Source organism: Elaeis guineensis, chromosome 6 (assembly GCF_000442705.2).
Source record: "Elaeis guineensis isolate ETL-2024a chromosome 6, EG11, whole genome shotgun sequence".
In the NCBI taxonomy this organism is placed as follows: Eukaryota; Viridiplantae; Streptophyta; class Magnoliopsida; order Arecales; family Arecaceae; genus Elaeis; species Elaeis guineensis.
Window position 1 is genome coordinate 2139820 of NC_025998.2, and position 17916 is coordinate 2157735.

The 17916-nt window shown below is 38.1% G+C and overlaps 1 protein-coding gene and 2 long non-coding RNA genes across 6 annotated transcripts; 2 read left to right on the top strand and 1 right to left on the bottom strand.

The window, feature by feature from the left end:
* Window positions 1-1644: 1644 nt before the first annotated feature.
* LOC105047711 (uncharacterized) lies at window positions 1645-2443 on the bottom strand. The gene is made up of 2 exons (XR_832498.4): window positions 2334-2443; window positions 1645-2060 (listed from the first exon to the last, which is right to left on the bottom strand). It is a non-coding gene; the product is annotated as an uncharacterized lncRNA (long non-coding RNA).
* Window positions 2444-3646: 1203 nt separating this feature from the next.
* On the top strand, window positions 3647-10425 carry LOC105047710 (mitochondrial outer membrane protein porin 1). 2 transcript variants are annotated; one of them, XM_029265324.2, is made up of 7 exons: window positions 3647-3804; window positions 3904-3971; window positions 8093-8203; window positions 8507-8596; window positions 8692-8900; window positions 9070-9346; window positions 9900-10425. In XM_029265324.2, exons 1-7 carry the CDS (start codon window positions 3762-3764, stop codon window positions 9960-9962), a joined length of 861 nt encoding a protein of 286 aa, XP_029121157.1. In that variant the 5' UTR covers window positions 3647-3761; the 3' UTR covers window positions 9963-10425. The 2 variants fall into 2 exon arrangements, with proteins under 2 accessions (XP_029121157.1, XP_010925058.1); XM_010926756.4 differs by lacking the exon at window positions 9900-10425 and having other exon boundaries at window positions 9070-9598.
* Window positions 10426-10999: 574 nt separating this feature from the next.
* LOC109505999 (uncharacterized) lies at window positions 11000-14197 on the top strand. 3 transcript variants are annotated; one of them, XR_002164933.3, is made up of 4 exons: window positions 11000-11631; window positions 13135-13410; window positions 13525-13703; window positions 13859-14197. It is a non-coding gene; the product is annotated as an uncharacterized lncRNA (long non-coding RNA). The 3 variants fall into 3 exon arrangements; XR_012141968.1 differs by having other exon boundaries at window positions 13937-14194; XR_002164932.3 differs by lacking the exon at window positions 13859-14197 and having other exon boundaries at window positions 11012-11631; window positions 13525-13852.
* The last annotated feature ends 3719 nt before the right edge of the window (window positions 14198-17916 follow it).

The following is a 17916-nucleotide window of genomic DNA, read 5'->3' on the forward strand; positions in this document are numbered from 1 at the left end:
AAATGAACCAAATAACAACAATTGAAATCAACCATTCCGATTCAGATTTCGGACATGAATCAAATACTTCAAAAAATTAGATCATTTTAATTTTGATTTCAATCAATTTTGATTTCGATTCTTATTTTGATTTCGATCGTAAATCAAATATCCTAAAGCAATGTCTCGGAGTCGGTCTCAAGCATTCATCGGGGGTGCATTAGCCCTAAACTGGACCTTCCTACGGCCATAAACAGCGTAGCGAGTCTTGGAAAATTATTTAAGATCGGCGGGCTTCGTTTTTTCATTTTTTTCCGCTGAATATCCGTATGTCCTGGCAATTGAATAATGTGATGGTGGAGATGTTCGCGCCACGTGTCCCTCCCGTCTTTGTCCTCCTACTCCTACCTCCCGTCACTCCCGCGGCGCCTTCGCCGAAGTCGGCGTCTGGGTCAGCTCCGCTGTCCGCTTTAGCTGTTAGCACAGGTGCTGGACCGGACAGATTCGCTGGCATGTGTTTGGTTACCTGTTAGTTGCGTGATGACTAACTACTTTTATAAATCCTTTGCAACTTTCGTTGTATATATTATTCTTATCAATAAAGAACTGGTGGCTGCTTTTCCAGCCTCCTTTCAACCATCAAAAAAAAAAAGATGACTAAAGCAAGCGCCAGCCAACTGTTCGATTGATTGAATTGGGTTATTCTGGTTCGCATTCTTGTGCTTCGGTTCACTGTTTGCGTTGCATTGCTATGTATAATTTTGGAGCTTTGACGATCATTGGAGTAAACCTTGGATTTCGCCGGGTTTTAGTTGATTTCCTCCCTGGTTTTTTCCTGGTATTGGCCGAGCAATGATTTTGCCTTGCGCTGGTGCTCATGCATGATGTTATGATGAATTTTAATTAAGATTTTCCGTTACATATTGTAGATTAAGATTTTCACGAATATGGAGGTATGAATCGTAATATTTTAACTTGCTTGCACTTTCTTTTGTAGATTCTTTGCCTTTATCACGTACGATGCATTTATTACTTTTACTTTTAACGTAAATATATGTAAACAAATAGTAATGCTAAATGAAGGATTTGAATTTTTAATCCGTACTTGATAGCCGCACGGAAAAATAGAAATGGACGGTCAGAACGCGGGGAGAGACGGTGAGAATATATGCAGCTTGGGAAACAGGAATGGAAAAAAAAAGGCACACCTGACGCATGATCATATCGAGAGAGTAGGTGTTATATGGTGAAATCAATCAAGTAATACATTGCCTTTTCATGGATTTGAGCAATGAGATTCATCTTTATGGATAGAACTATTTGACACTGAAATTGCATTGCTGCAGAAAAAGGTTTAGGGGATGACTGTCAGATATGTTCCTGATAAATTGGAGTCGGTCTATTTCGTGTGTCAAAATTTGGGGCCAACTGGTTGCTGGATATGGCAATAAAGAAGAACAAAAAATGAAAATCCAGAGTTAGTAATTGCAGTTCTAGAATTCATTGGGAGCGATTGCACTGGCACCGATCTTGGATATAAGCCAAAAAATAGATCTCATCGTGTGTGCATATATAATAAATAACCTTTTTGACGTGTGGGTCTAGAATTGCTTCAAAGTCAATAAAGAATGCAATTATAGATCATGGACGAACATTCTCCCATCATTAACAAACAACAGAAGACTCGCATATCTGATTAAAGATTTAAACATTTGGTACACATTATACATTAAAAAAAATGAACATGACAGAAAACGTGAAGTCTGCAGGAGGATTCAAATCTAAAAAATACTGCAGCAGCAGTAGCCTAGTATCCTCTATTTGCCAGGACAAAATATTTTATTTCTTCCATCTAACAATTATGGAGCTGGAGCTCCTTCATTGCTTGGTTGGGAAGAACCTCCTCCTTCGGCACCACCTTGCTCTAATTCATATAGTTGTCTTATCACCTCTTCTTTTTCGGCTTTCAGTGCATCAATTTTAGCATCAATCTTCTCCAGCTTCTGCCTTAGCTTGAGTGGATCCGTAATCTTCTCCTTCTTCTCCTTTTTCTTTTCTTCCAACTTAGTTGCACCTTCCATCTTCATCATAAATCAAAGAACACGATTTTATTAGTCCACAATTTGAGTGCTTTGATTCTTCAGTTTTAAACAGCCATTGGTAGGATTTATTTTAAAAATTCTATGGTTAATTTTTTATTTCTATTCAGTTATAAACCCATCCATCTCGATATTAGTCATGCACCAACATATACGATATACTAGCTTCTGAAAATTACACTCAGCCATCACGTGGATGTGGAAGATTTGTCACGAAGAGTAAATTTTTTGAATGAACAAGGGGGGTGTACCGACCTTTGCCTTCTCGAGGGGACTCTCCACTTCTTTGCAATGAGCTTGGAGGCCAACTCAAAGGCCTCTATGAATTTATAGATAAAGCAGAGGGAACCATTTTTCTAAATTCCAACGGCTATGGGGAGGCAAGCATTCGGCGAGAAACAAGAATGCCCACAAGAAATAGGGAGTGGATTAGCTTAAGACCCGGAGGTCTGAAGCTTACCGGGGTTGCACCCATCCGCATATGATCAAAAGTTAAAGACCGGTTGAAAGGAATCCTTCTTTTCCACAGCGATGCTTGCTTCTGGTGAACCCAATTGTATGTATTGAACTCATCATCCTTTCCATGAAACCTATCCACATCACTTGGATCTAATTCAGGCCTCTCTCCGATGTCAAGTTTGGGACCAATCTGATCACTCTGATGGACATCGTCAAACGTAGGCTATTTTTGATTTTATTATTAGAGAAAGTATTATTATTTAGATCTTAGTAGGTGCACCATCCAAGATCGGAATCTAGAAGAATATGACCGCCAGCGCAAGTCTTAATTCATCATATGATATTATAAGATAATGTGGGAAAAATACGTGCAACTTCAACTTTGGATACTTATGATGCACATGACATGGGCTATAGAATAAATATCTTCTTCATTATCCATCATATTTCTCAATCTTAAGCCATTGAATTTGTGTAATGCACCGCGACCATTAGATCGCGCTCTGCACAGCCTTAAAGCAATCGGAACCTGTCATTTCATCCATTTGCACAGACGTTGCAGTGACTATTGCACGGTCCAACGGTGGCCTCACTTTTTTTTTTAATGATAAACACAACTTGTCGATAATACGCACCCAAGGTTCATTCCATTCGCTACCCCTAGAAAGACCAGTGCACGTCCCGGACAAAGAGGAGTGTATTTAGAATCCCCCAAAATGGATGCATCTTCTAGATGCCTTTCACGGTTCACAACATGCGGTCGGCTACCACCGCGGAGCAGCGCCATGATCACAATCACGAGAGTATCATTGGCTAATTCGTAGAGTGATTGGACGGTGATCAAGGACGGAGATCCAACGATCAGACGGCTACTACGTGGTGCAACCAACCAACGCCCCACCCGAGACGATGGGACGAATCTATTAATATAAAGCTATCGCTCACGATAAATTGAAAGTGTACGCTGAGGACATGGATCTCAGCGGTTCGAACAAAAGCTTCGTACGATTTCGACGGTTAGGATCTCTCTACGAGTAAGCATCTCAGGTACGAGAATGTAAGTGCGAGAATTAGGGTTTTTTATGGGGCCTCTTTCGGTCCACGCCGCCTCTGTTATATAAATCTTCTCCATTTCTCTTGGCCAAGAAAAAGAGCAGGCCGTCTCCCCTTCTTTCGTCACTTTAGTCTTTATATATTTTTTTTTCGCTGCGCTTAATCTTGAAGATGGGTCCGGGTCTCTACTCCGAAATCGGCAAGAAGGCCAGAGGTATTGTTTTTTTCTAATAATTTTATGCTTTTATTTGATGATTATTTCGATTAATCATTGTTTTAAAGAATTTTCTTTGTTTTTTTTTTTTGCCTTTAGATCTTCTATACAAGGACTACCTGACGGACCAGAAGTTCACGGTCACGACCTACACCTCGACTGGAGTTGTGAGTGATTTTCTTTTTTTCCCCTTTAATGAGCTAGATTTTCGGACTTTACTCTGCTATGATCTTTTCTGCGGTCTAAACGGCGCAAAATTCCAATTCCTGCCTTATTTTTCATATTTTTAAAGGATTTTTACGCTTTATTCTGTTTATTTTTTTGTTCAATCCGCAAAGGTTTGTAGTGTAACTTGTTCAACTTCCTTATGGAGTGATTTATTCGGCCTGCCGTTTGATCGATGTCGATTTTCAAGTGTTGTAGTAGCGACTGGGTTCCAACTTAATAGTATTGTTTTCTGATTCGAATTTTCTTGGCCGAAATAGTGGGGATAAGAATATACTATTTGATGAACTTTTGGAACAGTGCAAACATGAGTTAATATGTGAAGAATCGTAGATCTTTTTATATAACTATAATTACTTATCTTGCATTTTACAGCAATACTATGCTGTCGAGGCATAGATTCATCGTGTGAGATTTAGAAGTAAAAGAGTTGGATTGCAGATGGAATCGGGAAGATGAATAATGTCTTTAGCTTTTTAATTGTGGTTCAGCTATCTGTGATAAATGCCTTCAGTAGGTTGGAGTTCATTAACGCCCTTTATACTATGCTTAAGTGGTAACATGATTCCAGTTAAAATGATGGTCTGTGACTCTGTGCAAACAATCTATGATCTTTGTTTCCCTGTTTGTTTTAGTGACTAGATTAAAATAAGTTGCAAAAGGTCTCGAAGGAGAGGAGTTTACCCAAATTTGTTGATGGACTTAAATGGTATTAAACCACAAATGATGGCATCAAATTTGTTGATGGACTTAAATGGTATTAAACCACAAATGCCTTCAGTAGGTTGGAGTTCATTAACGCCCTTTATACTATGCTTAAGTGGTAACATGATTCCAGTTAAAATGATGGTCTGTGACTCTGTGCAAACAATCTATGATCTTTGTTTCCCTGTTTGTTTTAGTGACTAGATTAAAATAAGTTGCAAAAGGTCTCGAAGGAGAGGGAGTTTACCCAAATTTGTTGATGGACTTAAATGGTATTAAACCACAAATTCTATTGGAAGTTCAAGAAGACGGAACTCTTACATGGTTAAATGGATTAGTATTTGTGTTCGACTCTCATGTCATCCATACATAGTTTAATGATACAGTGCATGTTAATGTTTGACATCTCATTTGTGATCTCTAATGAGTAACTTGTCATCATGCTAACCACCATATTGGGAATCAATTTAGATGCACAATTGGTTCCAAAGCTGAAATTTAATTTTTCAAATTTAGGTTACAGAAAATCAGTGACAAAACATCTTCAAAATGCCTAGTATCGCGGCAGCCCTCAGGCCAAAACTTGTTGTCCACAGACCGCCTAATTGACACCAACGAGTAAAATCCCCTTGTGCCTCAGGGCCCCATAGTAGCAACAAGGAATGTGCTAAACTATTCGCAGTGCAGTTGGATGGATCCAACCTATTCTTGAAATACACAACTCGCACACACCCCCTTTCCAAAAAAAATCAATACACTCTGGAATATGAGTCATAGAACAATTCAGGGTTCAAATGGTTATATATAGTATAAGGACTAATTGAATCGAGCTCATCGATTTACCTAGGTTAATTTGTGGTATGATTCAATTCAACATTTTGTTCATTCGGGTTTGATTGTGAGTTAGTCAATGATGTTCGAGCATGTACTTTTTTTGAGTGTCTATTTATTCTCTATCGGTACAGGGGTCAAGGTCGGCCAGTGAGACGATGGGAGATAAGCTTCATCGTCGAGAGGGAAACAGCCCGGATCACCAGCTAAGGCCCCTAAATGACCGCTCAGTGAATCTATCCTCCGGGGAATACGACGATTCGTTCGCTGTCTGAGGCGTTAATTTACCTACTAAAATATCACCCGTTTCTATCCAAGATCCAAGAAATTGTTACACAGATACCGAATTGGGTAAGACTGATAGACTAAAGTCAGAGCGCTGCACCCGCCGGGAGTTTTGGGTTTAATACCGAATGTATCGCCGTGTTATTAAGTATTTTGCTTTAAGTTCTTTTCTCTATAAGAGGTGGATCCACCTAGTTTATCGACTTTTTCGGAAAGGATAGAACGGTCTTTGTACACGATAAAAAAATTATCCCATGGAGATCGGGAAGAATCAGCAAACAAATTCTGGACTTAGAGAATCTCATATAGCTGAATATCAATGAAGTATCATCAAGATTTCTTCCTTCGGTCTCCTATATTTCTCATTGTGGTCGGGAAGACCAACATGTGGAAATCTGCCAAATGATTTGTTTAGTTTTGCACTCGAATAAAGAAACTGGTTAAATGATATCATGTTCAATCTGTGATCACTGATCTATTATGAATTAAAATTTATGACAGGCTTACATTCATAACAACTTGACCAAGATTCACAAAAATAAAATTGGCCTTATACATACTGATGTTGTGCATCTCATGCTTTGGTTCAGATGTGCACAATTACATTTAGTGGGGAAGATGGTGATGTTATGGATCTATGGAAGGATTAGAGCTCCTCTTGTTACAATGGATGAGTGAACAAGGTGCCCTTGATAAGATTGTCTCTCGATTTCCACATTTACTTAAAATGGGTCAGTCTAATTAAGCCCACAACACTAATTTGGGATCCATAGTACATCCATGGCTGCTATAAAAAGCCCCAACAATTAGGAAATGCTATTGCAATCTCATCAAAAGCTGTCATGAACTGACTGATCTTAACAAATTCCTTGGCCATGACATGAATCTCATTATTCAGAGGCATTAGCTTCTAGTTCCTTGGGCTACCCATGATCCTTAGAGGCAAAATTCTACTGCTAAAATCTATGCCACTGAGACATAATTTATAGCACTCCAGGTATACTGAAATATGCTACTACAAGAAGCATTGCAAGTTTGCAACTGATTTTAAACCATGAATTTCAATGTATTATGTCATTGTAGTGAGGCATTTTCTGTTCATTTGTTACATTCAGTATCATTTTGGTCATCATTTTCTTGCGTTATCATTGCTGCACATGAGTTCACCACTTTGTTGGATGCTAACTGTTTCGTTGCTTTGGATATGTTCCTGATGTCTGAATAATGTGCATTTGTCTTGATTTGTATATCACTTTCTTGTCATAATCTGTGATGGAATCAAATACTTTTGCATTGTTATTTTTTCATGAGATCATGTACTATTGACTGGCTGTAACTATTTATCCAAGAGTAGAGAACTTCTATTTGTATGACTGTGCTCTAGTTATGTGGTTTCAGTTGGTGGCAGCTGGTGTCACCAATGATTTCCTTTCTCCATTTTTTTAGGTTTTGACGTAAAAAAGCACCATAGAATGGTTTGCATGGTCTTGATGTTTTTTGGTACTCATATTTGTTAATGTCAGCTACTTATTTCATGTTAGAAAGATGTATATTTCGTGTCTTTGTTGCATATCATATGCTAGTTTATTTTGCCTGTGTTCCTGCAATTACAGCTGTCCAAAGCAAGGGAAAGAATCAGATCTCAGGAATGCTAATTGATATTCCATTTCATAAAGAGTTTCTCACTGGTGATGTACAAGAATTGTTTATTCTGTAATATTTTTTTTTCTGAATTTTATTTAAAAATGGAATTTGCTTTGATGTCCATGTATGTGGAGATTTGTTCTGATTTCAACCATTTGGCTTGCTAAATTTAAGTATTTCATCCTATGTATATTGTAGTAAGTTTTGCATGCATTTTTGACTATTTGGCCATTTTATATTGGAGCCATTTTTTCTGAATTATGTTATATTTCCATGAACACATTCAGTTTTATACTTTAAGGTATCTGCGATCCAATTTCGATATAAAAAGGCCACCTGTGTTTAATTTCGTAGTTAATTATTCTGAGAAAGCAACTTTCTTATGCCAGGAAGTTTTTTATTTTTTTTCTAAAGAATCACTAGTGGTGTTCCACTGGATTTTGGTATCTCTCTGTTATTTTATTGACACTTCTTCATTTATAATTGTATTTTTCACTTCTTTTATGCTACTTCTATTGTTATTTTGTTTTTATTTCTGTGCTTTATTAAAGGATGCTTGTTTATCTATGTTTTTCACATGTAATGTATTTTAGTGCAGGCAATTACAGCTTCGGGTACTAAGAAAACAGAGTTTATTTTTGGGGAGATTCAATCTCAGCTGAAGAAGAAGAATATCACAGTTGATGTGAAAGCAAACTCGGAGTCAAATGTAAGATGTATTTGTTGTTCATCATTAATTGCTTCTTAGACAATACGAACTATGGCACATTGTTTGGTTCCATTTTGTCGATATGCATACAAAAAGGATACATAATAAAAAAATTATGACCAGATTGAATAAATGGAAAATAGTGATCGTTGGAAACAAATCACACGTTCCCTTACTAAAAGCCACTTAAGACATTGTACTTGATAACATATGTGAGCAACTTGTTTTATCTGTGTGATGCTTTGCATAATGGAGGAAGTGCTTATGTATATATATATATATATATTTTCTTTTTTTTGCCAGCTGTTAACAACTGTTACGGTTGATGAACTTGCCACGCCTGGATTGAAGACAATATTCAGCTTTGTTGTGCCAGATCAGAGATCTGGAAAGGTATAGGAACTTTCACATCTTGGCAACTTAGGATTATACTGGTTCAGTCAAAATATTTTCGGAGTGATGCATTTTTGTTCTTGCTGTGATTGCAGGTTGAACTTCAATACTTGCATGATTATGCTGGCGTCAACACAAGTATTGGATTGACTGCCAATCCTATTGTCAACATTTCTAGTGTTTTCGGAACTAAAGCTTTTGCTGTTGGTGCTGATGTATCATTTGACACTGCAAGTGGGAACTTCACCAAATACAATGCCGGATTGAGTGTCACCAATGCAGATCTTATTGCTGCCCTGACTTTGTAAGTTACATCTTAAGAAAGAAATGCCATTCATATAGGGAAATTTCTTTGATGCTAATGAGCTAACCTTCAGAGCATATTTATGCTACGTAGAGTGGTAGTACAAGCTCTCAAAATTAAAATGTGTTAGATTATTTATCGTCATATACTGATTGCAAAAGCCATGCAGGAACAACAAGGGAGATAGCCTGAGTGGTTCCTACTACCACTTGGTGAGCCCGCTGTCAAGCACAGCTGTTGGGGCAGAGATCACCCACAGCTTCTCGAGCAACGAGAACACCCTCACTTTCGGGATGCAGCACGCATTGGACCCCCTGACAACGGTGAAGGCACGCTTCAACAATTATGGGAAGGCCAGTGCCCTCATCCAGCATGAGTGGAGGCCCAAATCATTTTTCACCATTTCTGGAGAAGTTGATACCAAGGCCATTGAGAAGAGCTCGAAGGTTGGTCTGTCTTTGGTGCTCAAGCCTTGATAATTAATTTTTGGACTCTGTGATGGTGGCGTGGTTTTGAGACTCTTCGGGTACTTGTTACTCAAATGATGAGGTTGGCTTTAAGCTTGCTTCGATACCTTTTCTGTAAGAATAATTTGTTGTACGATGACATGAGTTCAGTTCCCATCTCGTACATTCTTTTTCCTTGTCCAGCGATTTAAACTGGATCCGAGCAAATATTAATATGAATCGTGTTCTTGACGATGGTTCGTTTGTGCTTGCCTTGTTTGCGGTGGGTCGCCATTTCTTGGTAACTATGTTGCTTGGTTGCTAGCTTAGCTGGCAGATATTTGTGCTGTTATGCATGGAGCACATTCTGTATATGTTTCGGTAATATGCCGGACTTCATGAAGGAGGTCTGGTTTAATAGCTATTGTGTGGATCTTAAAAAAGTTGTGGTCTGTTTGTGGCTTTTATCCTTGTAGCTATTAGCAATATCAGGCATAGCATATATGAAAATAATATGCCCAATGCTAATAAGAACCTCGTATATCTAATGCAGAAATTTGGACGAAAGAGAACCTTTTTATCAGTTGGCGATAAAGCATTCAAAAGGCTAGGGTAAAATAATCAAGGAAAGCAATGGCAGCCTGGCTCGATCATGTCATCAAACTTCCCAAATCTTTCCCTGAATGCTACGATGGATTAATCTACCAAGCAACAAGCTAAGCAACGCCTTCTCACTCTTTTCTCTAATCCTGCATTGGCTGCACCACATAGCCATTATCATCATGCACGCAAACAATTGTCTTTCTGCTATTATATTCTGAATGATGGTACTATCATTTTTTTCCACGTTCTATATAATGCTAATTGTTAACCATCCTTTTGGACTTTGCTTCAGATCTCATCTTCAGTTAACAGCTCCCAATCTCCTTGGCTGGTATCCTAATATTTCAATTTGCATCCTTGATGTTTCCATGATGTCATTTCATGCTCTACTTCATCTGAGTAACCATTTTCATTAATTTTTTTCAAAAAATTACTCCCCGCGGCGCATGCTAATTTTTACTCTCTCTCTCTCTCTCTCTCTCTCTCTCTCTATATATATATATATATAGAGGTAGGGGTGAGTATCATCTAATTTGGATCGATTTTATGCTCAAATCTAAATCGAACTAGTCTTAAATTGTTTGATATTTTTAAAAATCAAATCGGATCAATAGAAAATTGAAATCAAACCAATCCAACATGATTTAAATGGTCTGATTTAGTTTGATTTCATTTACTAGTGTGTGTATATATATATATATATTATTTTTTTTTTTTTATATATATATATATATATATTGTGATTCATGAAAATTTATTTTTTTCACATAAAAATACCATCAAAAAAATTTATCAAGTAAAATGATTTAAATTGACATAAGATATTGTTACTCAATAAAATAAAATTTTTAAACAAATATTATCATTAAAAATTAAAATAAAGATAGCTAATATATTACAATAAAAATAAACAATCCAGTAAGTAAGTCATTTAGGATTTAAGGTTAATCAATAAAAAATTAAATTGATAAATAATATCATAAATTTAAAATTATTTTTAATATATTAATATTTTAATATAAATAATATTCTAATTAAAATGGTGTTATTTTATTAAAATTGATCTGATTTGATTTAAGAATAATTTTATTTATTGGTAATTCTGAACCAATCTAAATTTATTTTTTATATGTTAAAAATTAATTAAATTAAATTAAATAAATTTTAAATTAAATTAATTTTTTAATTTAATTTGATTTTACTGATTTAATCGGTTCAGACTCTACTTTTGCTCACCCCTGTATATAAGCTACCAGTCTCCTGGAGCCTTTCCGGCAAATAATTAGCTGGTCACAAGCCGGAGTTTGCGGCTCCCAGAGACTGCTTTCGAGCTTGGATCACCATTTAATTTAATTATTGGAGACATAATGTCTCCAATAATTAAATTAAATTTCAATAATTAAATTAAATGGTGATTCAAGTTCTCGTTCTGTTTCCTTTTTCTCTCATGTGGGGCCCAGCCGCCCTCCTTCGCAGGTGATTGATGTGCATCGCTCGTCCGAGACGGGTTCAGAGTATCGCGCGTGCGTGGGAGGGCGAAAGGACGAGGCTAAGGGAGAGGACGCCAGGCCAGGGAGACACCATCTCCACTCTCCACTCCATTGCTCAACCCCGACGCTCTCAGTGAGATGACGGACGGCCATCTCTTCAACAACATCCTCCTCGGAGGCTGTGGCGGAACAGTAATACTTTCCTCGTTCTCTTCTCTCGCTGTTCTCCTACCGGATCCCTCTTGATCGCTTCGTCTCTATCGTCCCGTCTTGCGATCGGTCATCTTGTAGTCCTCTCAGGGTTTCTTTACATTCTCTTTCCGTCTTCTTGGATTCAAGAAGTCGAAGAAAACGAGATTATGATCCCGTTCTTTTAATATTTTTTTCCCTCGGTTTCTTGATTTGTATTCTTTTTCTTTTTGATAAGATTTCTATTCTTAAAAAGATAGTACTTGTTTCTGTGATTTTATGGTTGTCTTTGACGCCGTCTTAGAGTTTTGCGCAGCTATTTTTAGGGAATTCTTGAAAGCTTAGGAGGGTTTGTTAGAGTTTCGTCATCCTAATACTGTCTGGCGTTAGGGCGATGTTGCAGAGCATGGAATCTTTTTGAATTTTCTATGTTATATAATGATTTCTTCAAGTGATTGATGCTTTTTTTTTTTTTGGTTCTTGATCGAGAGTTTCATATCTTCTAGTGTTCGTTTCCCAATATTTTTGCTGGTACTCTTTATGTTCTCAATGTTTTTGAGATGTCCATTTGAAAGAAAACCAATCATGTATTTATAGAATTTTCTTTGATTGCTTTTCCATTACAAAATCGAATTTGCATTGTTATTCTTGTTCTGTGATGAGATACTCGCAGAACCCAGGGCAGTTGGAATATTCGAAATTTTAACTGATCATTGAATATTCGAAGATTTTGTTCACATTTAAACCACCCACAAAAGCCTACGTAAGTGAACTTATAATGCGGTTTCCTTCATAAAAAGGATCTTGTCTGTTTATCTCTGTAGACATGTTTTAACGAGAGACTAAAGCTGAGAGTTTTTACAGGAAAAGCGACTGCATCATGATAATTCTCCAAAAGTGCTTACTCTCATTCGAAGCCTACTCAGTAACATCAACTAACTTTGTCATTAGTTCGACTTTGTGCATTCACATAAATACTTTCAAAATTTTGAAAACTATCAAAATTGTTGCTTTGGAAAATGGATGCATTGAAAAATGATATCGTCAATTTGACCAAGCGAGAAGCTTCTTTCATTTGAAAAGTGAACCTTGGTTTTTTCTCTCTTAGATACCTACTTGAACATGTATACTTTTACTGCAAATGTCTAGTTCCAAGGACATTGTTTTGATTTTTCTTGGTGTAGGCTGACATGAAAATCCAGTTTAAAAGATATTTGAACTATTGGAGAGGTTATTTTATTTCTCCATGCAACACTTCGCTGCTCTGTTTTTCTTTCTCTCCAATTTTTCTGCTTTGTGTTTCTTTCGTTCTTCGTCTTCTACATCTTGGTTTATATGTGAGCACATGTGCATGTTATGCATTTTGCATAATGTAAACAGATGTGCGTGTGTGACCATGCATGTGCTATTATTGGCTGCGGGACAGTAGTTTCTCATCATCACATGGATTTACATCTTGTAGTGTTGCTTGATAATCTTTATTTCACTGGTGATTTCTTGTTGTAGATTTCTCATGCAGAAGATTCTAAGGGCGTGATGGCCATAGAGATGATGTATTTTGAATGTTCATTCTTACATTTTATGAGGGCCAGTGATTCTTTAGGAGATCATTTATTAGTGAACACAAGTTTTACCATTATGGAGGCTCTACGGTTCTTGCTTTCTGTTAGCAGTTGTCCAAACATCACTATCTCAAGCCAATAGAATGCGTAGCATGGAATTTGGAGTGTTGAAACGAATTACACCAGAAGAATTGCTCTATGCATGTTTAATATTCTACAGGTAAACTTGGGTGATAAATAGAGGAAAGTTTAATAGAGGACTTTTTCTTTGAAATTATTTTGTATGCTCCAGCCATTAATGACGATGTTTGCATTTGAACTTGCGGTGTTTCAGGACACAAGACTTTTTTTTCTAACGGCATTCATTTATGGCAGTCACTTTCTGGGTGGTGATTCATAGATTGGCTGGTTCAGCTTTCTTTCTTTTGATGAAAACCGGCAAATGAAATTATTCTTAATTAAGCCAATGAAGAAGCAACTGCTTTCACCAGGGAAATGCAGATTATCAAATTGGTAAGCATCTAAAAGATAAAGTCATACGGGCTTTAGATTATTCGCTGACTATTGCAAGAATTTCAGTATAGGTTCGACATTGGTTAACTTTCTAGCCAAACCTGTACTACTTGTCATAACTTAAATTATTATGCATAGACATTTTTGTATGTTAGGTATGCTTTATTTCAAACAGCAGTCCAAGACAATTGGCATGAATATTTAGGGCGTACTTTGCTTTCGGCCTCTTGCAGCAGCGCCCAACCAGTGTTACTCATTTGGTTTGGTGCTTCCCCTGACGAGTGTGCTGCCCCGATGAGGACGGCAATTGGGTCCCAACAGGTAAAGGGTGGTCTAACGAGCACGTGTTTTCAGAACCCAACGACTTGGTTGTCGGACACTGGCATGGACTGGCGTGCATGCTGGTTAAATAGCATACATTTGTGCATGTAAATTAATTATTCAGTTGATCTCCTATGCAAAAGAAAAGAAAAGAAAAGAGAAGAACCTCAAGTTGCAAGGACAAGAACATCTAAAGCTTGTCAGACGGCCAAAAATATGGCTACGCTACGCTGATATTCATCCCTCGATTACCAGTCCTGTTAGTCCAGTAAGGGATGCAAACGAGCTGGCCCAGTTTGTTCATTGGGCTGGCCCATTTGCATCTTGAATGCTTTTGGGTAGGGGTGTGCGGGTGTTGAGTCAGGTTCTAGAACTGAAACCAAATTGATTTGAATCAGTTCCTAAAAACTGAAATCAAACCAAACTTGAGTTTATAAGACGTAATGAAATTGAACTGGAAATTTCAGTTCGGTTTATTTGGTTAACATTAGGGGCTGGAAATTGTTCAAAACCTATGTAATTGTGGATGGAGATTGTAGTGCTTGTTAAGAAGAAAAGAGGAGAGATTGTAGTGCTCATCCAAAAAGAGATAGGTAAAACAACTATTGAAATGCTGGAGGGATTATCCTTTATAGCCAAGACGTTAGGAGGTTTGCCGCACTCCCAAGTCGGATGGAGAAAATTGGAAGACCGAAGAAAAGGGCAAAGAGCCAAAAAAAGATAGTGTTCATTTTGATGAGGACACTGACGAGGGTCTACTAGAGGAAGAGGAAAGTGAGGGGCAAGGATTCGACGAGCCTTGGCTCAGTCGAAGGGACAGGCCATGAAACGGTTTCAAGTTGCGCTTTGACGAGGACATCAGTGGGGACTCAGAGGGAGGTGAGAAGGAAGGAGAGAGGTGAGAAGTAAGGATCCCGATGAGAATTTGCTGTCTTAGATGTAGTGAGAGAAGAGGCAACAGGTGAAAAATGATTTAGGATTTATTCTTTCTGAGGCTTCCAGTGTGAGGCTGGAGGAGGGAGGGCTAGGATGCCAATAAAAATTTTAACAAGCCCTAGCTTTGGTTGGCTCTGTTGTCTGTCTCAACGTGGAAGAGGAGGAAGCCAACTCCTTCGCTAACTTGATGAACCGTAAAAAAAGCAAACTCCCAATCACTTACTTGGATGTAACATTGCATGATAGAGAACTCCCTAAATAGTGTTGGATGCCATTTGTCAAGGATCAGTGCAACATTGGCTTCTTGAAAGGGAAAATTCTTGTCTTGAGATGGTAGATTGACTCTTGTCAACTCTGTTCTATTCACCTTGCCATCTTATTACATGTCAGTATTTAAATTATCGAAATAGTCCTCAAAAGAATTGATTAGTTGAGAAGAGCTTTTCTATGGAAGGGAAAAGAAGGTGGGAGATTTTCACGGTTTAGTCAATTGGGATAATGTATGTAGAACTTGGATCAAGAGGATTAGGATATCAAGAACCTTAAACAGATGAACATTGCTTTGCTTGCTAAATGGGCTTAGAAATATGTTACCAGCTGTACCAATCCATGGAGGAATCTAATTAAGGCTGTGTTCTACTCTAGACGACATCTTGATATAAGATCTTCTAGAAGTCTCTCAAGATTATCTCCGGTGTGGAAAGATGTAATCAAGAATTTGTTTGTATTCTGGAATTGTCTCTCTTTTAAGCTTGGAGATGGATCAAACATTCAATTTTGGAAAAACTTATGGGTGGGATCTTCTGCTCTGGCAGACATCTTTGAGGATCTTTATATGATAGCTCACCCAAAGTATTAGACAGTCAAGTTTTGGGGTCTTCGAGGACTTTGTCGTGGAAAATCATCCTCAGAGGATCTCTAACTTCAGCACAAACAGATCAGTTGGATGCATTACATGCTATTCTTAATAACTTTCCACTTTCTAGAGTGGGAGACACACCAAGTTGGAAATTATCTCAGAATAGATTGTATACTGTTGAATCTCTGTATAATTTCTCAACAATGGTGGATTGATTTGTCCTTACTATCAGGTGATTTAGAAAGCTGCAATTCTTTTGAAAATTAAGGTATTTCTATGATTGAGTGTGAGGAATAGAATCCAAACAAGAGCCAACCTTGCTAGAAAGGGGTTGAGCATCAACCAAGGGTGTATTCTCTATGGTGCATCTGAAAAAACTACTTCTCACCTTTTTGTTAAGTATTCTTTCACTCGATCACTTTTGTATGCTCTCAAATTACAGCTCAACATTAAAGGTTGGTCAGATAATTTCAATGATTATTGGTCTAATTGAAGAAGAAAGATTTTTAATACCACAACAAGAAGAGCGGGGGATCAACTCATTGCGGCTTTGTGTTGGAAAATATGGTTGGAAAGAAACAATAGAATTTTATAAGGAAAAAACACACTATATATTCAGTCTTTCAAAGAATACTCCATAGATTAAGATGTGGGAGAATCTCTGCACTACTAAGAGGTTTGTCGGGCTCTGTGGACTAAACTGCAAGGATTACTCCCAAGCTCCTCAGGATCTAGTGAAACTACCAGCACATGAAGTTTCTATAGCCCTATTATTTAATTGAGTTAAAAATCATGGACAAAAGATGAGTAAGGAAGAGTATTCAGGTTCTACTCTGATTTATCACATTCCCTTGTCACATACAGACAAGCATATCTCTGTTATTTTAACTGTTGCTATAACCTCAATGTTTTTACTTGGAGGAACATGTCCCCTTTAATATTTTGTTCTTTGCTCTATTTTTATATACTCTATTGTACATATACATCTGAATAAAAACTGGGTGAAAATTCATTACTTCCCTTTTCTATAAAAAAAAAAAGCCCTAGCTTTGGGTGGAGAAGAAAAGAGCAAACGGGAAATGGTTATACTTTACTCTGGTCAGAAAAAAATGGGTGAATAGGCAGAAGTGGAATAGCAAAAAGGAGTTAATGTTAGGGTTGAACTGCTAAAGAATATATAGGTCAGGCCGGGTTGGTTTGAGCCGTTCATTTACAAATTCAAACCCAAATCGAAATTGACCTTGTTTTTTTGACTTGAAAAAGTTTGAAGCCGTAATAACAGATTATGATTAGATTGTCAATCTGGTCAGTATTTTGCACACCTCTAATTTTAGGCACCAAGCATATTGGTGGACAGCCTAGATGTACCTCCAACGGTATGAATACTCTCGACTGATCCACACTCAACCTAGCCTACTTTGCCTGTCCAGGCCTAGCTTGAGGAAGGAAATGGCAAAGCTTCCCAAAGAGGAAGTTTGGGACACACCCAATAGGGCTGGAAGTAGACCGGGCCGATGTTACTTTTCGGGCTTTAGGCCAAACTTAGGTCCGAAATTTTTTGAAAGATTTTGACCCGAACTTGGGCCCGAGCCCGGCCTAAACATGATTGGGCTAGCCCACCCACACCATCTTTTTTCCATCTCTTAAAATAAAATAAAATAAAACTCTAAGCCCTATCCAATCGGAGAGGATGACCTACCACCACCGACAGTGGCAAAGGTGTTCTCAGGGCTGGCGACGATGGAGGGGCGGACGTAGAGGGCAGTGAGGTCGCGGCAGGCGTCGCGGATGAAGAAATCGAAGGCGGGTTCCTTGAGGCGGTGGCATGATAGGTGGTCGGAGAAGAGAATAGGCAGGAAAGGCCACCGAAGATCGGCTTCCGGGATGAGGAGGTGGCGGAGAAGAATGGCGGGTTGGGGTTGAGGTCGAAGTCGCAGGGGCCATAGGAGGAGGCGATATGGCAGAAATGGTGGGGTTCGAGCAGACAACGCCGGGGTGCTCGTGTAGAGGCGATCGCCGGCACGGACATGGACACTGAACCCCAATTTCTTCGCTTTCTTTCTTCGAATCCGAGATCAAAAACCCTATTCCAGCACC

Excerpts from the sequence above, each read along its gene's own strand:
- LOC105047710 (XM_029265324.2), top strand. The coding sequence starts at position 3,762 with ATGGGTCCGGGTCTCTACTCCGAAATCGGCAAGAAGGCCAGAG. Across the intron at positions 3,805-3,903 it reads AATCGGCAAGAAGGCCAGAG|ATCTTCTATACAAGGACTAC; the intron begins GTATTGTTTTTT and ends TTTTGCCTTTAG. Across the intron at positions 3,972-8,092 it reads CCTACACCTCGACTGGAGTT|GCAATTACAGCTTCGGGTAC; the intron begins GTGAGTGATTTT and ends ATTTTAGTGCAG.